Here is a 24,636-nt window from a genome sequence, read left to right as displayed (position 1 = left end):
CTTAAAAAAGTACTACTGGTAATTACTGTGTTTTCATTATTTAGGGTTTAGACAAAGTAAAGTAAATAGGCTGGTACTCGTTTGTACTTATCTAGTTGAAGATGTCACCTGTGCCGGTCTTATTTTGGACATCAGAGAAAAAGAAAAAGATGGGACAAGAAGCAACAAACCAACTGAGACCATCCAGTTCTTGAAGATATGAGTACGTCACTAAAATTAAGAAAAATAAAACAAAACAGGACTGATGAATAGAATATTTCCTTTTTTTTTTATTTTTTTTTTTTAACTTCGGTGTGGATTTGAGACCCTAAACTTCAGAGGTGCCGAATGAGAAACACCAACAAACTAGAAACCACTGATCATGCCATCATGACAAAAATAAGACCTTGTTATGTAGTGTATCTGAAATTAATTGGTTTCTTTTTAGTGAAGCAGAGAACTCTCTCACCGGTACACACGTAAATAGCAGGGCCACAGTTTCAATTTAGATTTGAATGTTTCAGAGATCCCGTATTGATTTTTTTGAGAGGAGAGTTTACTTGTGGAGGAAAAAGTGTACTGAACTAAGGTGATATCGTTGCCCAAAATCCTTTACTGATTGTTTTTGGGAGATGGGCTTTGCTTGGGACAGACTTGAGAAACCAAACTTTGTTACAAACTTAATTTCCATCTTTCATTGTTTACTGTTGAATCACTGAAGGCTGGAATTTTTCGTTCAACTGCAGATGACAGATGTCAGGGCAGAAAAGCAAAAGTCGAACAACAGCATAGCTGTCAGTACTAGAAAAAAATAATAATCTAAAACGAGAATCGTGACACTCCCTCTATACATATATGTTCAACCAACATGAATCCTCTCATGCTTGATTCTATGTGCCGGGAACTTCAAGTGACACAAACACACACATGCGTGGACCAATGGAGGCAGGTCATATCAGGATAGTTAGAGGTGTATTGTGTGGATTTTGTTTTGTTTTTTTATCATAAAAAAAAAAAAACTTAACAATTTAATTGACGTTTTGGTGCCAAACAAACTAAATAAACTCAATATACAAACAGACCTTAAAGGATGACACAATTTCATACTGTTGTACTCAGTTTATATAATCCCGCCACATTTCTAGCTTCAAACTGTCTTACAGGGACCGTATTTTCCTCTGAAAACAGCTTGTTTATTCAGGTTTGGAAAAAGTAAATAGTACAGAGTTTATATCATTAATATTATAAATGTTAAAGAGGTTGAATTACTTCTCCATAGTGTCTCTTTAAAGGAATAGCTTGACATTTTGGAAAATACACCTTTTTCACTTTCTCCTGGATATTTAGATGAGAGTATATCACTGTCGTATCTGTGCAGTTTATATGAAACTATGAAGCCAACAGGTTTGCTTTAGCTTAGCATTAAGACTGGAAACAGGTGGAAAAAGCTTGCTTGGTTCTCTACAAAGGTAAACAATCTGTCCACCAAAATCTCTCAAATTCAATATTTGACTGATTAACATATTATATGTATGATTAAGTGTAAAGATTACACATTGTAGTTGAACTATGACTTGGCTGGGCGCAGAAACTTCCTGACTGCTAAGCAACTAGTAACATATAACCAGTAAGATAGAGCCAGATTGCTGTTATAGATCTTCTAATGCTCAGCAAGAAAGTATGTATTTATTAAAATGTCAGACTATGCCTTTAAGTTCCAAATAGAGCTGACTGAATGACTGGAGCTTTTCGTCTTTACACACACAAAAACAAATAATGACATTTATCTGTCTGTCCTGACAAGTTGTCACTGCTACACATCAGTGAGGACACCAGGGTATTAGAAGTGTAATCCAATGATGATTTTTATAAAGTAACAGATCCAGATTTTTACTTTTTCAACTGAACTCTTTTTTGGTTATTTCTAACTAAATGTAAATTGGGTTCTGAACACACTTGGCTTTTCAAGGCTTTAGCTCTAACTGTCCTTAAAATCAGCTTTAAGTTTGGACATTATCAAGACAGGTAGTACCTAGAAAACATGCATTTTGAAGTAAAAACAGAACACGTTTTGAGTGGAAATTAACTCTGAAATTTCATCGGCATTTGAAAGAATCCCTGCATTTAACCACATGCCCTTGTCCTGTTTTAGTCAAACACAGTCACTTGGAATGCAAGATATCTACTTAGCAACAAGAACAATAACATGAACACACAATATACAGTTATCTATAAAAACACTAAGGCACTTGAAGATGTGATTTAACATTTCCAATGTTTATGATTGTTGGCATTTAAAATAATCTGAAGAATACACATCGTGCTGTTGCAGCAGCACAGTCACTTGCCATTGCCTGAGACAGCGTTGAAATCAAACAGGCACGCGCAATTATGTGCAACCCATGTTTTGAATAAAACAGAAAACCTTAAAATAATGTTTTTTTTTTTTAAAATGCTACATCCTATCTTGCAAACACACACAGAAGCACACACCCCCAAACCACAACCCTTTATTTCATAGGTTTGTTTAGGGTCCTGAAACAAGACCATTGCACCAATATGAAGCCCCACTTGAGACCTTTTGTGCTGTGGGGCTTGAAAATGGTCTTGGAGACAGTGCAATAGCAAGCATCACTTCACCTTTGGGATTTAAGATCCCATCATATGTAAAGTTAGCCTTTAAAAATGTGTTTCCAGTGCCACCAGTGGCCAAGAACTGTCTTTTTTAAAAAATTTTATCTAACCATAACACAAGCAATAGAGTTGAAGAGTTTAAGTTAAATAAAACTGATTAAAATAAAGCTGACTTGGCATTACTACAGAGTAGGTAGCTCACACCTTCATCTGTTATGAGGAGAAATAATCTTCAACTGATGACAGCTGTCGTCATCATAACATTTTAATTCTAACACACTTAGAATGTCAGTTTTACTGTCTATGAGCTCTGCGGTGCCAAAAGCTGATTTTGTGGAGCTCCCTTTCTGTGGCTGTTGCATCCCACTGACAAGGTCTATCAACCTGATCCTCCCCTTCTCCCCCCTCCTCCTCCTCCTCCTCCTCCTCTTCTTCTTCTTCCCCATGCTCTTCCTCCTCCTCCTCCTCTTCTTCTACCCTGTCTGTCATGCAGCTGTCCTCCACTGTCCTTGTGTGTGCATGACCCAGCAAGGTCCTAGTCCTACTTTTCTGGCTTGACTTGTTCTTAACAATATCAAGGGATGGTCCAGCTTGTCTTCTTTCATTGTCATCTTCCTCCTCTTCTTCCTCTTCCCTCTCTTCTTCTTCTTCTTCTTCTTCTTCTTCATTTTGCTCCTCATCTTCAGCATCCTCATCCTCGTCATCATGCTCCTCTATGGCCACTGTCAGCCCTAACTTACTGTGGCTAGCTAGCTGAAAAAAGGAGGAGTGAGGTGTGGACGGGCAGGTGGAGAGTGCTGCGTCGTACATGGAGAACGGGAGGTGGAGGTAGTGTCCTGAAGCAGCTGCCGCTGCATAGATGCAACAGCATGTCTGGGCACAGTCAGGCCGCAGATCTCCCTGTCCTCCACGGACCATCCGGAAGCGCTTACGGAAGGGTGGTCCAGCCTGGGGCGTTAAGCAGATCCGGGTGGGGACTGTTCCGTGGAGCGCCTGGTGAGCAGCATTACTGCTGGGTGGTGGGACACAAGGGCCGGTGGTGAATGCTGGGCCAGGTGGGAAGCACCAGTCAGTGCTCTGGAGCAGGATCTCAGCTCGAAGGCGCCGAAGGAGGTTGTTAACAAGGACAGAGCGCCTGAGGAAGGCCTCAGGGTCGTCTATGAATCGCATCTTCTCCAGGGAAAGGCGCAGCACATGGGCACGCTCCTCCAAAACTGGTGCCACCTGAAGGACATTATCCTTTTAGATTCATGTAAGCTTCTCATTTTTTTTTTTTAGAATGATACTGTGTAAGAGTGTAGACTTTTCAATTTTTTTCTGTTGAAAGGTGCAATTTCAATTTCAGCTCAAAACATTCAAAAATGAACTCAAATTATCAACAGAATGTGAAGAAATAATAGCTTTGATGTTGTCAAAGATGTCTATGTATTGTGCTTTAGTTATATCTATTGAAGTTAGCATGCTCTTTCTCTCAGTAGTCCAGTTCTCCTGTGCAGTTGGTGTAACACTACCTTGATAGTCTGGCTAGCTGCAGGGCTAACTGAGCTATAAAAGCTACTAGAAGGTACAGTCATGGATGTATAAACAGAATACTGTTTATACAGTCAATAATGCAGTTAAAAGATACCCTGGGGTTATGCTGTCCAATATTTGTTGGTAGAATTAATTCAACAGGTGGCCAATTCTCAAGTACTTCACCAGCTACTGTCTTCATGTTTCAGCTTTAGCTTTGGTCTCAGAAATCTGGGTGTATTATTTATCCCCTATGTAGTGCCCTCAGAAATTCCAACAATGGAGCAAACAAGTAGAGTCCAGTGTTTGCTAACAGCATGACAAATAACACAATAGTATGAACAAGTCTGAAATCACCAGCTTACTACAAAGTAAACTATTGGGAATATTAATTGAATAACGAACTTGGACAGTGATATTCTTCTTTTGAATTATTTCCTCATAATCAATGATGTTCTACAATCATTTTGATTTAAGAGAGAATTAAATGCTGTCTTGATGCACTGCGTGCTCTGAATGTGAGACTTTGAGTGTATCAATACTTACAGTCTGGCAGTACGTCCTAAAACTGAATCGAGGCTCATCGTCATCATCAACAAACTTCCTCTTGAAGTATGCGATCCTTGATACTGAGACATGATCAGGAAGTCGCCTGCAGGGGGTTTCTAGGGCCACAGAAAAGAAAAACACCATAAACCAATTGGACTGTACAATGTTACAACATTAATACCATTGTAGTTATTTCATAGCTTGCACAAACAAGTATACCAGTAGTTAGAATCCTGTAAAGACTGGTTTGGAGCCTCACTGTAGTGTATTTTGTCATTTGGTCATATTTCGTAGATCTGAGTCATTTCCTGACAATGTTGATGAACAACACTGCCAAGTATTTTCTTTTGCCAATAATTGAATTAGGTGTAGGAAATTTGAATTTTAATGTACATATAATTTTGTTTTAATTTTGACATTCTTTTGAATAAATTATTTATTTTGTATCTTCACTTGTAAATAATTTCATGTATGAGGTTGAATTTTTTTCGCTTTCAAATCATTTTTTTTTTCAGATTTTTTTTCACTTTCAGATCCTTTCATTTTTCATCCAATGAGAGGGACGTGGGATTGTGAGTGACAGCATAATAAAGAAGGCTCAGAGCCTCCCCCAATTATGTTGCCTTCAGGAAATGTGGGTACGTTGAGATATTTGAATCAACTCTTTCTATACACTCTGTTTACCTACCTTCAACTTCCCACTATTAACCACGCCTTGCCTTGTTTGATAAAGAATATTAAAAAAAGTAAGTAACAATATCCAGAATGGGGCCCTTAATGTCTATGCATCTTGGATGGTAGCCAAAATGTATAATAAAAAATGTTTCAACTGTAATCATTGCTTACTCTAGTTTTATACTAAAGGCTTTTCATGTATTGTAATGACACACTGTATGTAAAAATCACATAATTAACCAAAACTGCTGTGAAACAACATTAATATAGAACTGAGTTGTGCAGCATCATTAACACATTTCTAATGCGTAGGCTGGTCATGGTATATCTAATTGCTACACGCAGGCAACTGGACTTCCTTGAGGTTTAAGCAACACTTATTCAACAAAATATTTAGTTTCAGTCTAACCAGATTAAGCTTGAGTTGAACCTTAGCCTTAAAAATATTCTATGACAGCAGGTTAAAATGAAATGTCCTACTGGCAGATATGTTGGTCTTTCAAACAATTAAAGTAAAACTTGTTATGAAAACAAGCACACATACTGTTAACTAGCTACCATGCTATCTATATTATCTACACTCAACTGACAAATACTGATAAATGCTTTTGGCAGATGCAACTTATTGCCGGGGCTCAAAATCTAAGGACTTGAACAAATGTCTATGCTTGTGTCAGTACCTTGTGTAAATTGCTCTTCAGAGCTGCATGGTGGAGCAGGGTTTGACAGGCAGGTCTTAGTGCAGCGCTCCGATTCCCATATAGGCTGGTACGTGGAGAGCGGAGGGTCTCCTTCTGGGTCCAGGAAAGGATTCATGGACAAAACTAGGGTCATCTCTCTCTCTGATTCCAATCTGGGAAAAAAAGACAAACCAAAAAAAGAAAGAAAAAAAAAACAGGAAGTAAGTTTGCAAAGGAAATAACAAAGCTAGTCCAAACCCTGAAGTTGCTGATTCCACATAAAGATATTCCATTGTAATAAAAGGCAACTTCAAAAATGTTGATAGATGTATGATGTACGTATGATGTATGTATAATCGTAATGTATGTTATTCTGAAACCAGTTTGCACACCAGTTATGAATATTAACACATGTCAGCTGACAAGTACTCTGCATATGCTTCCTAATGATGTGGTAAATGTTAACAAGATGTTTATCTATGATACTGGCAAATACGTGTGCGGAGGAGTAACCAGCTTCTGTGCAAGCTGCATGACAAATCTGAGCGACAATAATGGTGAGCACTTAGAAATTGGCAGATGGCTGGCGACTCTGTGATATGCATGGTGCTGAAACAAGTGGGACACAGATGGAGAGATGACACCCACTCACACCATGAATTCCCTATTGATTAGTCGGAAGGAGAGTTAGCGAGTTGTTTGACACCAATTTGTTCGGTAAGATGGATCCCGCGAAACAAATCGCTCCGGGAAGCTGTGTCAACAGCTTGGTAATTTAGGAGGCAAAGGAGACGTGCATGGTGCCAGTGGGTCCTGTACAAAAGGCGACCAATTTAGAAAAAAAAAGTATCCAACAGGCAAAACGTGCATTTCTTCTTAATTGATGTTGATTTTTGGCTGTTTCTGAATAATACAAACAATAATATGAATCCTCTCTCCTTAGGTTTAATGACAGTGATGCAAACAAAGAATCATGAGGGCAGCACATTGCTTGGCAGTGAGTAGCACTCGCCCCCCAACTGAGCTTTTTTCATTCTGAAAACAGTGCCCTACTGTGAAGACAGTGAGGAGCCTGAGAGCCTGTCTCTGAACCAGAGAGGAGAAACTGTATCTTCCTTTTGATCACAGTGAATAGTTGTCATTTGGTTCGCTGTTGATCCTCCCTTTCATGCCGAATGCAAAGCCAGCTGTATCGGACCTCTGTGTCACTACCTTTCCTCCTCAAAGCTCCTCCCGTCCCTCCTCTTCCGGCCCACATGAACAGATACCATGGCCTGCAACCCATCTTGACAGACCAAACAGAGGTGACACCATCTCAGCCTCACCCCTGTTGGGTAGCTGATTAAAATGTCCGCTTCAATAAGCTCCCTGCTTTGCTTGGATGAACAGTTTTATTTCTGTGTGCTGCTTTTCTAGTGTTTGCTTTTAATGGACTAATCAGACACACCTAAAGCCAGTGGAACATCACCTCAGGCACTGCTACTCCTACCGAACACATCTAGGCAGCCGCAGGGAATAATGGATTACACAGATGTGCATTACATTTTATGTTTTTAAGGGTACAATGGATATGCTTTAACATCAACAGTCGACTACAACAGTTCAGCACAAAGCCTGCATCACTGCAAATGCTGCACCAATCCAATTTTATGCTCCATCTTATCCTCACTCATGAACAAGACCCCCCCTGTGAATTGCCACTTCATCGTGGTGGAGTAGTTTGTGTGTCCTTGTGACAATTGGAGCTTTGCTATTGGCTGCAATAGCCAGTGGGGTTTCCTCAGACAAACTGCCAAGGGGGTGAGTTAAGAGTGGTGCAAGACAGTTAACTTATAACAGTTTATAACAGTGTATACACACATTTTCACTCCTAACAAAAATGAGATCTCCACTCACCATGGGTAACCATCCACAAGGATGTGCACTACAAGAACTGCCACTTGGGTGGCGAAGCTAAGACAAACTCAACCTGCCTCTACGCACAAGAACTGAAGGCTTAACTCTTTCCTTTTCTAAAGAGTGAGTGTGGGCAGGTCTTATGGGGCAGGCTGTTGCAGATGAATGCAGGTCTTTGGAGAGCTTAAAATTAAACACGACAGATATGTTAGTGGCTCTGTGAGGACCAGCTGTGCTTTGACCTAACTGCTTACATCAGCATGCTAAAATGTTCATAATGACAATACTAACATGCTGTTGTTTAGCAGGTAGTGTTTTCAATGGTCATAGGATCAAAGTTAATTCAGTTCATCCTAAAGGGGGTATGAATGAATACATGGATGAGTATGTCTACCAAATGCCATGGCATTTTAAAAATACAGATGTCAACATCATGGTGGTGCCTGAAATCAGGGGTTCACCAAAGTCTGTAGGATTTATCAAATACTGACCATCAAGGATTACACAAAATTACTTAGCAATCCCACCAGTAAACATTTTAGGCTAGTTCCACTGACTATCCATCTGGTGTACTATGGAGTCAAAGCAAGTTGAATGAATGTGATTTATCTAACTTTTAATACGGGGTCTCTGTTTGTCTTTCTGGATGCCTTTTAAATATGTCGAGAACTACATTTCATCCGAGCTACTTCACACTTCACCAAGGAAGTGCTGTGTCAATGTGGTGCATTCTGGACATGTGACACTTTAAATATTAATACACGTTGAACAAACAGAATACAGAGCTTTGTGCAACAGCAGGGGCGTGGCTCTGCAGACCTGAGCCGGGCTCATAGCTGATCGTTCTTACATGACATCGTGCAGAAGCAAATGTAAACAAACATTCTTGTGGTGCAACAACTAGCTTTAGTAACATGTTGCTGAAGGTTAAACAAGGAACACTGTTCCTTAGTGAGAACTGGAGGTGAGAGTTTACATTTCTGTCAACAATAGTGTGATTGTTAATGTTGGCCTTAAGGGCTACAATGTTTACGGTTGTTAGGCAGCATTGTCAGCTGCTCTGGGATGCATCTATCTTAATAGAGTTATATATATATATATAAAGTGTGGGTTGGGGAAATTAAATTATGTTCTGCTTCTTACAGGGGAAATGCCAGAAAATGACTGAGAACCACTGTGATAGACCAATACTGTGATCCACAGAGCCACACCGCTTACTTATATTTTACTCATAAACTACAAACTAATTGTTTGCTATTTTTGTTTTTAAATTGTAAAATGTAATTGTAATTGTATAATCTGTAAAAAAAAATGCGTGATACATTTAATCATGGATGATGTTTTTTCAGTCTTGTAATTTCGGAATTCTTTTAGGTCAAAATGTTGATGATTAAATTAACACAGTGAATTGACAGGCTTTACAGGTTATGTGAAGCTGGCGAGGGATCATATTCTTATGGCTCCAATAGTGACCGCTAGTGGCTGGTTGGCTGGTGACTCTGATGTCAATGCCAGCCTCAGGCCAACAGTGTGTCAACAGAGAAAAGGACTGTAGCACATACTTGGCGTGGGAAAAGACAAGCGACTGTACAGCTTACTTCCTCAACTCTTTAACGCATATGGACGTAATGGAGGGAAAACCTAGCCGACAGACATTATTTCTTCTTTGAAGCCTGCGACTCAGCTGTTCCACTTTTAGTCACAGTGCATCACATTACATGATAGATTATTCACATTTTGTAACGTGTTGTCAGAGTCAAACCACGCCTGTGTCAGCTGCACTCCACTGCAGAAGCCTCCCCCGCCAAGGACCACCAACTTGGGCCAATTATGTCACTGTTATTGAGTGCTAGTGCCAATGGTTAATTAGCAGCTTTGGCCCTTCACATTCCCCCCCGACCTGCATTTTTACCCATAGCTATTTTCCTCTTCATCACCTCCCTACTGTTGTTGATATGTTTGCTCGGGCACAAAGAAACAAGCATGCCATCACTCCCTCTGCCCTCTGTAGGCAGCTCCATCTCAACATCCCCCCTCCCTCCCTATTTTATTGTCTCTTTCATCCCCCAGTCTCAATCTCTCACAGCGGTCACAGTTGACAGCTCTCTGAAGGGGGTGAAGTAAAAGACAAAAACAGAAAAACAATGAGAATACCAACCAAGCAGCTTCCCTACATGTACAGCAGTACTTCTTGTTCTTCAAAAAAAAAAAAAAAAGGGTGGAGGAGGAGGAGGAGGAGGAGGGGGAGACAATGTGAACAAGTGTGTGTGTGCGTCTGTGAAAAAGGAAGAGGAAGAAATAAAAACAAGGAACAAGGAGAGAAAAATCTCCTGGGGGGATATCATACCCCTCTTTTTCCCTCTCTCTGTTTCTGTCTGCATCTCGCAGGAATGTGAGTGTGATTGATAGCGAGTGCAGGGTGTGCGTGTGCGTGTGTGATTTTGTTTAACAGTGTGTGTATTTGATAAAAGAAAAAAAAAAGAACCCTGTGAGTGTGCACACGTGTATGCGTTTACATGCGAGTGTATGTGTGAGACACTGCTTCACCTCTGTTCAGTCTCCTCGGGCTTCATCCCTCTTATCTTCCCTCTCTCACAGCTTCCCTACCTCTGTCTGTCTCTATCGCGCTGTCTTTTTCATTACACCCTTTGATGACGAGAAGTTAATTGCAGTGCCGGGGCACGAGACAAAGCGTGGGAGGGAGACAGAGAGTGATGGAGAATGGGGAAAGGAGGAGGGGGAGGTAGAGGGAGGGCTGAGGGATGGATGGATGGAATGAGTCAAGGAAGGAAAGATAAGTGCCTTAGGAGCCTTGTCATGAGTGGAGACAGATCGCCCGCAGGGATGATTTCTGCTGCTGTGATTGACTCCCTCCCTCCAGTGTTGAGATAGACAGGCGCACACACTCAGACATGCACAGCTTGTAGTGTCCTGAAATATTTTGGAAAGAAAGTCAACTAAGGCCGTGACATTCAACCGAGGTGCACGGATTCTAAATTTTCACAGATATACTGTAGGTGTTTTAGGATATTTCGAACATTCACAGTTTGTATTAATTGTAGGGTTAGGCCTAGATCAGATTCAGCCGTTGTTTAAGTGATAACATCTGCATGAAATTAAATGCTTCCTCTTTTTGAGAGAAAATCTAAAGAAACAGGTGCGCAGCAGTTAAGATTTCCATTATCCGGTAATAACATTTTTATTACCGGGAAAATCAATGTGAAATGCGAAAACTGACTTTGCTTTGTGTGTGCACACATGTGCAATTTGAATTGTATAAACCATGAGGCCATTCTAGAGAGAGAAAGCTGACTGTTCTATCTGAATCCCAGGTCATCACATACTGATGCTTTGGGTGAGTGACGTATGGTTCTCCATGAACTCACATTCAGTAAATGAAGCTAATATTTCAACAGAATTCCTCCATTTTGTCCAAGAGATTCAAATGTTGACTGGTGCAAAATATGGCAGCTGTGACCTCTCTGGATAAAACCTCTGGTGAAAAACAAAGCACAGGAACAAGCTCTGAGGAGTTTTAATGAACTCCCTTTTAACTAAATTGTCTGTCTCAGATGGCTAAATCATTCATTATCGACACAGAATGTTTGCATACCATAAAGAGCATTCTTAAAACCCATTTTATAAAATTGCAGTCAGCTGGAAATGTAGGGAGGGGCAACCTGATCATTTTAGATTGTAATTGCTCTTGAGGGGGTCTGCAATCTACTTTTCAGAGGAATCATAGATTTCCAAGCTTTGCATACCCTCACTGACTAATGCTAATTGGAAAAGGTTTTGGTGGAAAATTCCCGATGAGTAATTGTTGGCAGGGTCCTCGCTGTGTTTACATTGTCAACAAAGGGAGCTCATAATGCATGCAGCGGCTGAAAATGACCATGAAAAGGTGAGGAAACAATATTAGTAGCATTTGATTGTAATGTATACGTAATCTAAGAGTTATAACTAAACTATTAAAGTTGCCAAACAAATGTTTTTGGACAAAACACACTTGAAGAGAGAGAGAGAGAGTGATATGCCTCAGGGTTATTATTAAGGAGGCATCTTCCTTACAGCACAATATTTTCCTTTTTTAATATATGGACCCCCGATAAGGCCTTGCCCTCCCTTTCACCACCCATCGTATAAGAGTCTAGTTTGGTCCATGTCTGTAAGGAACACACAGAAATTGTGTTGATAAATCCGCCAGTTCCTGTCTATTTGTAATTAGTACGGAGTGTAACTAGCCTTACGTTTGCTGTAAAAAATGTAACCCAATGCATACAAGATTGTTGAGGCTAATACTGATATCAAACAAACAAGCCAAGGCAGGTTTTCATGATGAGACAGGTGCTGTCTCTGGTGTCTGGGATTAATGTTATTGGGTTGGGTAAAATATGTCACCTGTGTCAGAAATCAAACAGCCTGACAGTTACGAGTGAAACGACAAACAGGAGCGTTTGGATTATCTGCTCGTTATCTTCAATCTGTCAACTATTGCGTTTTAGGGATGTTTAGAAGCTTTACCTACTTGCTGTCGCCCTATGTTCAATAAAAAGCCTTCAAAGTGACACTGATATTCAAGCCAAGACTGGGGGAAGGCTTCGTTTGTTCAATTCTTCTGGCAGAGTATGAAACATGCCTCTAATAAGCTTTGTGTTCCCTCTTTTTTCCTCTCTGCAGCCTCAAAAATGCTAATCGATCCAGCATGTGTTTTTGAGTGCATGCCATCTGTGTGTGTGTGTGTGTGTGTGTGTGTGTGTGTGTGTGTGTGTGTGTGTGCGCGCATGTGTTTACTCCCTGTTCTTTTGGCCAGGTTTTTACTTAGTGTTTCCGAGCCCTATGGGAAACAAATAGCAGTGAAAAGAGTTCATGTCTGTGGTTTTCACATCAAAATAAATCCCAGATCGCCTGAGAGGGTCGTCGCAGCACACACCAGCATGCAATGTGTCATGATTTAACGACTGAAAGGAATCACGCAGACAAATTTATGGGACAGGGGATTCTGCAGAGAACATGAGCATTATGGGTATGATTCTGTTCTACCATATTCTATTACTGCAAATGAGACGAGTACACACCCAATGTATCAAGGACATAAATCAAATAAAGACTAAAAATGTGCATACATACACTGAATGTGCACACAATTGAGTGCCAACCCATTCCTTTCCACTTTGTTTTTATCCAAACAATGACAACGTAACTCTGTCTGATTTACAATCTTGTTAGCAAAACTTTTACATTGGATATTCCAAGATGGCTACTGCTTGTGTGTAAAGGAAGTAGTTGGACACTTGACAAAATATGTCATTTATGACAGTCATTGGGTTTTGGAGTGTTGTTTGGGAAAAAGAAGCAATTTGAAGACGTCCCTTTGACCTCTGGGAAATTGTAATGAGCAGCTTTCACAATTGTTGAAGATTTATAAACTAGTGTTTTTCCTATACTAGAATTTCATATTTTGGATAAAATATCTTGAAAAATACAAGTATTTGATACCATGCTCGATAACACAGTGAAAAATAACACAAAATAGGTTTCCATTTAAAGGTAAATATTGAAAGGTTTGTGTACTGTGTCTTCAGAACAACCCCATCAATGCAAATTTGGGGTATGTGGGCACTACTTTGTATTGATACTCTGCAACTTATGCCATTGTTGGGAAGAAATGTGACTTTTCTAGGACTCCTAGGTCTCCAAACAACAGGAGGTCATACGTGTCTTGTACAGACGTTGAAGTCTGGGTAATGACAGTAATGACTGATCTACGAGCAATCTTCTCATAGTCTCTGCAACCTAGATACTCAAAGCTAGTGTAGATATGTCTACAGAACAGATGTCTGACAAACCAAGCCGAGGCTAAGGCTAAGGCTATTTGCGCAAACCTTGTAAGGAGCCCTTCGATATGTCTATGTTAACCAACTAAGTGTCTATGAGTCTTCTACAGCTCTCCTGAATTGGTCAAGTTAGCCGAAATCCGACAAAAATTGACGTCACAGAATGGGGTCTCAACACAAAAAAGACTGGTAAGTGTTTGTTTGCCCTTGCTCTGTCTGAGTTTGATAAGAACTAAAAGAAACTGTATATTTTGTCTGAAATCAATCCCAGTTTGACCAAAATGACTCTGCATTGTGAATACTGGAAATAACTAAACCGCGAAAAGCTCAGGGAATATTGAAAATATTGTGAAAAAAGTCAAAGCAGAACCAGAAGTAGTGTTTAATCACCCCAACACTCCTGTTGGGAGTATTCTAGGGCAGTCTCAAGGCTGTGTCCGACACAGAGGGAGCAAACTGTGAGCTTATATCCGTGGGAAGACGTTCTGGGGTGGATGTGAGATTCATCTAGATGTAAGCAAGACCAGGCGGTGACTCTGTGTCCATCAGGAATGTAAGACTCCATAGGTCAGTGATCATAGAGCGATATATTAATGTGCGCGCACAGATATGATACAATACTTTGAGTATCTCAAAACCCACAGCCCTAACTCAGAGGTGTAAAAGTGACTCATAAAGACACCAGATGCTGTGAAGTGTTTATTACATGTTTGTTGGTCAAATGCTTAAAATGTTCTTTGAGCTGCTGGTTTTTCTGGTGTAACGCTTGTGTGATATAAAGTGGGTGATTATCATGTCCTGGAAAAGTCATATTTCTTCCCCAACAGGCATCTTGCATTTTGCAGACCTTCAGGATAAGTTGACTTTAGTGAATTTCCTTTATCAAGATAATTATGAAATTTAAATATTGTGAATATCCTCACACTGAATGACTTAAAACAGCTACATCATGTTCTTTGATTTTCTGACTTTATTTTGAGAAACTGACAGGGACGTACCCATAATTTATTTGTCCTTTCTTTATGTTTGTATAAAGTTGGGATAAAAAACGATTTTCACCCCCCCCCCCCCCAAAAAACCACTCCGTGGTTCCAGTGTGTTTCAGTGTAATTTAAGAGCTTTCTTCTTTTTCAAGATAATCGGAACACATATAGGGCCCTATGAGTTCCACGATCACGGAATTGCAGACGGAATCTCAGAATTGGCCGATTAAAATGGAATCTATGTTTAATGCAGCATATCATTGAATTTCACTAAAATGCTGTTTTCACGTGGAAGAGGAACGTATGTCTGAGCAAAACTGCACGGAGGGTAGCAAAGCCCCCTCCACAGTCTAAGACCCCCCCCTTCAAAACAATGTAAGCATGGCAAAGCAGCTGCCCACAGTGCCGTCTTCATCTGCAAAAAAACTGAGAAACTCGACATTAACCTCTGAGTACAGAGCCGAGCAGTTCCTGAACGGCTTGTATGTGTTAGATGAACTTTTGTTTTGCAAATTCTGCCAACATTCAGTTGTCTGGAAGCATAAAAATACGTGCAATGACCACGTACAGTCAGAAAACAAATGATCCCACGGAGGAATCTGGCTGTTATGCACATTCAATAAAATTAAAAAGGATCACTTTCTGGAAGTTGAAATATTGTCCATGTCCTTTCCCTATTTTTTTCCTTTTCTTTTTTAACTGATCTATTTTTTAATTTACATGTTCAAAATAAAATAATCAGATCAAAATCATGTCAGTACAGCCACACAATATATTTTACTATTATTATTTATTATTATTACAATTTTTAATTACATCAACAAATGAAAGGGGAATTTAAAACTACGTATGCAAGCTATGTTTTTTTCTTTTCTATCATTTCTATTTCCCAAAAATGTAAACGGAAAAAATTGAATTTGGGAGAAAATAAAAACGCAATTTATAGGGTCCTACATATAGAACTGCATGAAATGTGCATCCACTTTGACTTCCAGGTATAACTTTAGTGCAAGTTGAACCATGTGCCATTGCCATGCCAGGCCTACCTAGATGACAGAGAAGCCAGCTGAAATGTGTTCCATATGTACAACACACTGGGCCCCAGCAGTAATCATGTGCACAAGAACAAAGGAAGAAAAACCCTTTTTAGAAGTCACTCTTGACAATGTCAGCTCTGGTCAGTGTCAGCCCTTGTGTATGTCAGTACTTATCAGGCAGGTGTGTGTGTGTGTGTGTGCGTGTGTACAGCGACAGTTTGTGTGGTGGACTAAATCTAAGCAACACATCTCTACATTGAGAGGGATAAGTGGGCGTAGCCCTGAAAGAGCTGCCTGTGGTTGCCTTGACAGAGGCTTCAACAGCAAGCTTTCCTCTTTCCTCTCTGCTCTGTAATCTTACAGCAGGCACTTTGAGTCTCACTGGAAGAGGAAAAACTTGAGTACTGGCACTGCCTTCTGTGCTCCCCTGCATTTCTTTTTTTTTTTGGTTTGTTGCCTGCTGCCTTTGCTCACACAAAGACGGAATGGTAATGTGATTTGATAGGGACAAGGACGGGGCCAATGAAATCCATCACATGTAGAGTACCTGTTGTGCACCTGGTCACCTTTGATGCTGAGCGGTTTAAATCGTCTTCACTCTCCTGCATTACATGCACCCTGAGTGACTGAAATCTACCTGACTTGGGGTAACTGCACAATCAATTACCAAAAAACATAATATAATATGAAACAAAAATGGTAAGCTTATTATCAATTGATCTATCAAAATAGTTGCTGATTCATTTTCTCTCAACTAACAAACAAATTATTAAACATTTCTTTGTATATATATCATGGTCAGATTCTTAAACAACCAAGAATTTATATCAAAAAAGTTTGTTCATAGTCTGTGTTCAATTAAAAATGAATCCAGGCCAACATTTCATGATTTTTTATAAGGTATAAGTCCTTAATACCTGTATCAGCCTCAATAATTCAGCATCAATCAGGCTCCAGTCTATAGAGTGGAACTCTAGATAGTATTTTGCTGTTCATTGAAGCTGTTCAAGCTACAAATCCCTGTGCCTTCTTTGATTCTTTGAGTGGTTTTTCACATGCTGAGTAAGGTTTGGAGATGTATGCCAAATGGCAAATGAAAATGTCTACAGTAAAACATCGTTGCTTATGAATTTGAGGCAGTGTCCCCTCAGTGTTGTCCCAAGGCAACAGTTGCTTATTAGCTCACCACTGAAGCCGCCACTGTGTCTCACCATTGCTCTGAAATGTATCTCCAACTGTCTCACCATGCAGGGGAAACTATTTCCCATTACCACCAACATACATGCCTGTGCCAGGTTTAAAAGCGTCCTCATCTCCGCACCACATGTCCATAATTTTTGCTTTGTTCAGCCACATATGCATAAAAAAACGTTGGCCGACTAGCTACAGAAGCTAAGCTAAGGAACCTATGTGAAAAAACGGTGTGACTGAGAGAAACGGTGGCCTGTGGGAAAATTAACACTGCTGCCACAAATCTAACCGAGTGTCTTGGGTTTGCTTAACTGAGCTTGTGTAATAAGAAAATAATAAACGGAAAATATAGAAGTAATGTAGTGCACTGAGCGGCAACACGCTTTTTATTTCCTCTTCCCAGATATCACAAACAACAACTCTTGCCCTACGGCAACTCTGAGGGGACACACCACTTCATTGTGTTCTCTGGTGGGAGCCTTTTAAATCACAATGTTGCGATGGTCAGGGATTAGTCGTCCATGGCTGTAAGCCATCGTTGATGGGCGATGGCATCGTTCATCGGCCCAGCCCTAATGTTGAGTTTGTTTATGGATACTGCTCCGTTTTCATTCAAATTATCTGTTTTTTGGTTACATAATTTTCTCTTAATGATCTACGTTTGTTAAATGATATAGTTTGGAGTTTTCACTATGCATGCTTTGCTTTAAGTTCCATATTCCATATTCCGTTCCATACACCAAAACACATTGTGTATCCTTAAAGCAAAGAAGTCAGTGACTGCCTTTTCTACTTCATAAAAACTTTGCAAAACTGTTTCTTTTTGTATTTTAAACTCTGTACTATACTGCCTTTGCGTCTTCTTCTCCTTTTTCTGGTGCATTTCTATTCTAAATGCAGGTCTTGTCAATATGTTGATATATCATTAATGTAATATGAGACGGTATATGTGTTATGGATTTTAATCATTAATCATCATAAAGAATTTCACTGACTCAAACTGTCTTAATCCACAATAAGAGATGGGCACAAATACTAAAAGTATTTTACTATAACAGATCTACAGTTTTCTTGTTTTTCAAATATATCCAAATTGTATTTTGTTGCCAAGATGTTAAAAAGCGACAGATGGGAGCTCTGTGATTAAAATGAAGTCATGATTTTGTGTTATTTAGTTCATTACTCAGGAAACTTGGTGTTACCATGGTTTAGAAGGCAGGTAGTTTTATTACAAAAAAAAATCTTCCTCAAATTACTTTATTACAATTCATATTATCCTATGCATGTTAATCTGGACATATCCATATTTGTATTAGGTGAAAACTGCAGTCAGAAAGCAGGCTAATACATGACAAATAAAGGGGATGATGAAACGGCCTCAGATGTCAGTCATCGTTCTGTAACTGAGAACTCTAAGCCAAGATACAGGCCACTTCCTCTCAACAAAAAGAAGCTCCATCCCATCAATATGCCTGCTGGCGTGTGGGTGGAGAGTGTGTAAGTGCTGGCATAAGAGGGTGAAGCACACAGCCAGAGAGAACAGATAGAGAATAGATAATAGGTGTCATGACATCAAGTTCGACTTCAGAGCAGCGACAACGAAGAACTGTACGCCATGAATCAAAATTGAGACACTCAAATAGCAAGCAATTCACCCCCTGCTAGTAGAGTGGACCACAGTCACTCAGGAACACTAAGAAAAGCCACGCTGGGCAAATTAGATGGAAAAGCCGGGAGATGCTTTGCAGTGGAATGTTAAAAAGATAATCAATGAAAACCACGACAAAATGTACGCTTTTGGGTTTCCACAAAGACCCTGATGCACTGAAATTTCTTTAATGTCAATGATCAATGCAGTGGCTCTCCTCCTTTACATATCTATGTGTCACCTAAAGGCCTTACAGACACTAGGAACCTGGCTACCATCGCTTCTTCAGCATGAGAAGAAATGGACTAGACCAACTACAAGTCTGGGGTTGGTTCAGTAGTTGCCACATTTGCCTCCTTGAACACATGCTCATGTTACATCCAGACAAATATGTAGTCTTGGGCCATGATGATGGACTATGCCTATATTCGCAAAACATGTTTCATGCTTGCTAAAGAGTCATGCTGGGTGATGACTTGTGTTCTACCTCTGGTAATATGTATATTTCTTTGAGCCAGAGTGTCAGGAGCATTACAAATCATTGCATTTGACTATTTATTTGAAACTGAAATGCCTTGAAAAATAAAAAAATAAATGCAAATTGACTTTTATTTTGAAGTAGACTAATCATCGGCAATTCAAAGACAGTTCGCACTGCTGCTGTTCATCAAAATGTCATAAACAAAAGCAAAGGTAGAGCAAAACACCAGTAATTTTTCGCCATTTGTAGACAGCAGATCAATTCTAAATATGTCAGGGAGAAGTTTTACACAGTAGGTGGGAGTAATGACCAAGTAGATGCTGTCAGACTAAGAGCTGCAGGTGACACACTGCACACCTCTGACTTCTCAATTAAGTAATCCTTTTCCCTCATTAACGTTATCAGGTTACCCGCTGAATATCAATCTGACATAGTGCCAAATAGGCCTATTTGCTTTTCGATTTGACAACAAACACTCTGCCATCCCCTTGTCAGTCAGCTCTCCGAACTCTCTCCACACTAAAAGTGAAAAGTGACTCCTGTTACTCTGTGCTGCTTCTCTCAAGCTGTTGCCTAGAGTAGACGGCTGTGGCAGTTTACTATTGATTTTTTTTAAAAAGTTAAATGGCAGTAGGCAAGTAATGTAATTGGCGTACAAATGTATTTAATTAGTTAGTTCAATGGGATGTGTCAATAAGTTATTTAAAAGTAGGGAAAAAGATCTGCACTAACTGTTAAAAATTAAAAATGTATACAAACTGCTGTTTGCATTTTTGTATTATTATGTTACTAACTGACATAGAAAATGAACATTTCTGAAATATTGCCCTCTTCCTGTAATAGTTAAAAACTGTAGTGGCCTTCATCCGAAATGAAAATACCAGCAGTGGTCAAAAGCTAATTTGAATTTGAGACCCCTGACTTATAATATTTACTATAGTTGTATTTAAAGTTCCAGTGTGTAGAATTGAATCGTATCTAGCAATGTGGTTGCAGACTGCAATCCACTAATACTCTGTAGCAACATGGTGGTACAACATCAACAACCTTTTTTTTTTTTTTTTTTTATAAAATGTGCTATACAAGTAGTGAACTCCTTTCAGGAATAATTCATAACCTAGCCAAGTTCCATGTTTTTCTGGCCATCTGCTGAATAAAGTGAAGGGAGTTAGCCACAGAGTTAGCCATGGAGTTAGCCACGGAGTCAGTCATGGAGTTAGCCATGGAGTTAGCGATGAGCTCGACTCATGCTCGCTTAAGATGGACTGATCATTATTGTGGCCCAGCTATTCTCATCTGACTGACAAGATGCCTGTTCCCTTCTACCCCACACCCCTAAAAGCTGCTGGGTCCAACAACTTTTTTGACAGATACCCTAGACTGGAAGAAGACACACCCTCTCAGGCAATATAAAAGGCAATTTTTTTTGTTAATGAAAGCTGCTAAGTGTTAGTTTAAGGAGATACACAGATTAAAACAGAATTTCAAGCATAAGGGAGGGTTAAGGGTTAAGTTCAGATGAAATAATGACTTCCTTTAAACTGACACACATCCTCACCCCTATCCCTATAACCCACATGTTAACACATTCCAGGATCCGTCCGTTTATCTGGATCTTAACCGAAAGTTGATGGGATCTATTCTGGGCTGAGACCCATCCTCCACATAAGTTTAATGGAAATCCGTTTAGTAGTTTTTGTGTAATCCTGCTGACAAATCAACAAATGGACACAGGTGAAAACCTAACCTTCTTGACAGAAGTCATACATAATTTCTTCCGCAAAGACAGAAATAACTCTAAACATGGAGATCTTATTACAATCTAAATTACAGTTTATCCAGATCTTTTAAGGATACCGTGATTTGGGCTGAAAAAAAACTCCTCTGTCCTTCCACTCATGTTGTGCCATGTTGTTATTTTCTTTCCCTATTCTGTTAGCAGCATCTTAGATTGCGTTTGTGCCAGCTTGCAGCCTGTCAGGACTCATCACAGCAGCTTGCAGTTGGTGGAGGGGCCGTCTTGGCCGCGGTGGCGTGACTAAGCTGGGTTCAGGGCCCTCTGGGTTTCATCCCCGTGCTCTTCTTGCTGAGTGGTGACACATGTGTTGTGACAGGGCTGCTGTACAGCGCTGCATTATGAACTATCTGGGGATGGCTTGTTGTGGCTGTGAGGGTTAACAGGCCAGGGGTCTGTGGGTACGTCAGTGCCACACTCCCAGGGGTGGATGCAGCACATTAAAGACAGACAAGGGCATCGGAATGTGTTTATCAAGAGAAAACACTTACATGACAGTATGAATGTCAATCCTTTTTACACTCTTGGACAGATGTTGGATGGATTATCCAGCAATGGTTTTCACAGTATAAAAGGCTATTTCTAAGAGAAAGGTATCTGAAATCACAAAATATATCACAATATTTTGTTGCATCAGTTGTCTAATTAACGTTCTAAAGCAGGTCAGAATTCATCACGGACACATAAAGTCAGGAATTCAGTTTTTAGAAGCTACAGGTTTTTTGGATCTCAGGTTGTAAATGCATTTTTCCAGCAAGGGTGAAATCATGAGGTCTCGGCTATAAATAAGCGTCACGTCACAGCTTCCTCTATTTTTGCAAAAATGTGTGTTCTCCGCTCCTTTTGAGTTGTCCACCTAAGCTGTGTGTCTTTCTGGAGCACAAAGGCGTATTCATGATGGGGAAACGGTGCCTGAGGGGAAAAAAGAAGTCTGGGGCTACACCCTGCCGTCCTCACGCACACAAACACATACTAAGCAGCTAAACTTGTCTTGGCTGAGACCTTCTGCACAGAACGAGAGTGGAGAAAGAGCGTGACAAAGAGAATCATCGCCAACATTACAACAACAAGAAGGACATTACGTTTCTGTCTTCTAGCCGTGTTCTCAACTTTCCTCTATCCTCTCGCACAATTATTATCCATTACACTTGCCTTTTTTCTGGCGATAATTACAACTTTCCTCTATCCTTTCACATTTATTATCTATTGGACGTGCATTTTGGGGCAGATTACAAACCCTTACAGGTTTGTGTATCAACAACACATTTGAAGGGCTCTCAATTTTATTCTTGGCAACATGTCTGTGGAGAGGCAGCTTTTTAAAAATGTATTGTCTCTCCTTCAGCGCATACTACAGGTCTGCTAAGAGCCATGTTTGAAATCCTGCTCCAGATGTGAGACTCTGCGCCCCACTGAGGGAGATGAATGGCTAGGGGGGCTGCAGGCTACCTACAGGTTCACATCCTTAATGAGCAGAGGAGTCTGCTGAGAGCCAGATATGATTGATAGCGCCGCCACAGAACTGGAAGAGGGGGGAATCACAGCAAGGGATTTTTGATAAAGACAGAGGGGTGAGGGGCTCTGGCAGGCAGCAAAGAGAAAGAATCTGGCATCGGACTTGCTCGAGCAGGATGCCAGGAGCTCGTCCACCATGCTGCAAAGCCCACAACGCTTCCTCTTGTTACAGCCCCACTTCTCTGGTCTGTTAGTTTAATCTGCAGCTGGATGTTTGTCCCTGTTGCGTGCCTCGCCATATTCCACATAATACTTTTCCCTCCAAGGGAAGCAAATAGCAAAGGTGGAATTTCTGACAAGTGTTTCCGGATGTTGTTGGCAGCAAGTGGACGTGAAGCGCATCCAACCCTATGACCAACCCACTGTGCTCGGAGCCTTTCTTTCACCAAAAACGACGGGTACATTAGGAGACGGAAGGGCGAAAGTGTGTATTTATTGCCTTGACTCCATTTGACTTGCCATGTTTTCATATCTTTTAATCCCCTCCGGGGTGTTAATGGTCTTTTTACGGAGCGACGAGATGCTTGTGACACTAAGTCTGAGACGGCTAAGAAATGACATCAAGGAGGGAATTACAACAGAAGCGCAGAATTCATCTAAACCGTCTCAACCCCCCCTTTCCCTTTCAGATGGCAGTAATACAGGCAACCGCCACTTCAAGATTTGCAGCCAAGAGCAGTCCCCACAAAATAATGAAGTGAGGCTGGATGGATGCCAGAAGGGCGACTGGCTATGTCAGCCTGCATAATGTGTAAGACCAGGGTCTCTGTAATGTCATACTAGTGAGCTATTGACTGCCCTGATTCTCATTAATCCTGCAGTATCTGATCTAATCACTCCACTACATGTTTATCGAATAAGCAGACAGCTCATTGGACACTAAGTAGGCTATGTTAAACACTTTGCCTTTGACTTGATAAACCGTTTAATTTTTAACAAGAACTCCGGTTTAAAATAAGTTGTTGTTTACCTTTTAACCTTGAAGACTGAATGGCATTCTTGCTGCGTGGGCGTCAGCACTTGAATGTAGTTTGAGTCCAAATGCAGTGAGTTTGTGTTAATTAGTACAATATGGAAACAAAGACACACGAAATGTGAGAGCGAATAACTTGGTGGCAAAACTGACGAGACTTAACTTTTCATTGCTAAAACGACTGAATGTGATGTTGGCAGCTTACCTGTCTTGAATTGTTGTGACCTCGTCCCCGGCTCCACACTTGCTTTGTGGTAACGACTGAAATCCAAGGTGCGTTGATGACAAATGACACAGTCCTACCGCATGAACACTAACGTAACGGGGTCCTCAGCTGGCAGCGCGTTGTTCTAATTTTAGACCCGCTAGCACGCGAACGCACACTATCGGTTTAAATACCACTTATGTAATTACGAGTTAATTAGCTGCTTGTCTAAATACCAATCATTAAGCGCGCGCGCGTTTCGCTCACTGTAGCCGCGCGAAGCATCCCCGCGCGCTTTCTGCTCAGTGGCAAACGTGGACGGCTGTTGTTTTTTCTTCCCCTGGATGAAATATGAAGGCGAGCTCGGCTTCTGTTCGGTTCTGTGGTAGTCCATTCAGCGCGGTTTCCCGTGCAGAAGTGTCCCGCGCAGCTCGCGTCTCGTCTGGGGTCGCTGGGTTGACAGTTCACATGAATGTGCGGCGGAGAGAAAACAACACCAGCGACGCAGCTCCATCCCCTCCAGTCAACTACTGCTGAGGAGTTCATGGCCAACTCGGAATTGTCTCCACTCGTTTGATTCTCCAGCTGGAAGTGAAAGGTTCAGTTACTTGAGGCTGGTGTGTGACTAATGCTCCGGCTGCTTTTCTTCAGAGCTGAAAGTGACTTTTTTTTTTTTTTTTTTTTTCATTATTTAGGGAAAATAAAGGTGGGAAATAAATCGATGAAGATGAAACCTTCAAACTGCTTGCTTTTTTCCAGTCAGCAAACTAAAATCAAATAATATTTCATCCACCATCATATAAAACTAAAATAAGCAGCAGTCTTCAAACTGTAATGAGGGAATTTGGGAATATTTGTTGACACATATTACAAACAATCCATTGATCATACAGAATAGATCAAATATAAAGGATAACACCGCCAGTGTCACAGATTTAAGTGTGTTTACAGGTCTTGGGGTACTGCTGTGGAAGAAGCTGCATGTAATCTGATGAATTGCCTCTCAGTGACTGAATTGCATTGTGGGCATGTAGTGACCAGTTATG

General features: G+C 40.6%; 1 protein-coding gene across 1 annotated transcript; it reads right to left on the bottom strand.

The window, feature by feature from the left end:
* Nucleotides 1–272: 272 nt before the first annotated feature.
* sertad4 (SERTA domain containing 4) lies at nt 273–24,529 on the bottom strand. The gene is made up of 4 exons (XM_037072810.1): nt 23,591–24,529; nt 6,030–6,202; nt 4,672–4,790; nt 273–3,837 (listed from the first exon to the last, which is right to left on the bottom strand). The coding sequence occupies exons 2-4, from the start codon at nt 6,181–6,183 to the stop codon at nt 2,908–2,910; spliced, it is 1,203 nt and encodes a 400-aa protein (XP_036928705.1). The 5' UTR covers nt 6,184–6,202; nt 23,591–24,529; the 3' UTR covers nt 273–2,907.
* Nucleotides 24,530–24,636: the final 107 nt, after the last annotated feature.

The sequence above is a fragment of the Acanthopagrus latus genome, chromosome 16 (assembly GCF_904848185.1).
Source record: "Acanthopagrus latus isolate v.2019 chromosome 16, fAcaLat1.1, whole genome shotgun sequence".
Classification (NCBI taxonomy): Eukaryota; Metazoa; Chordata; class Actinopteri; order Spariformes; family Sparidae; genus Acanthopagrus; species Acanthopagrus latus.
The sequence above is the reverse complement of the archived record's forward strand: the minus strand, read 5'-3'. Positions and strand labels throughout refer to the sequence as shown.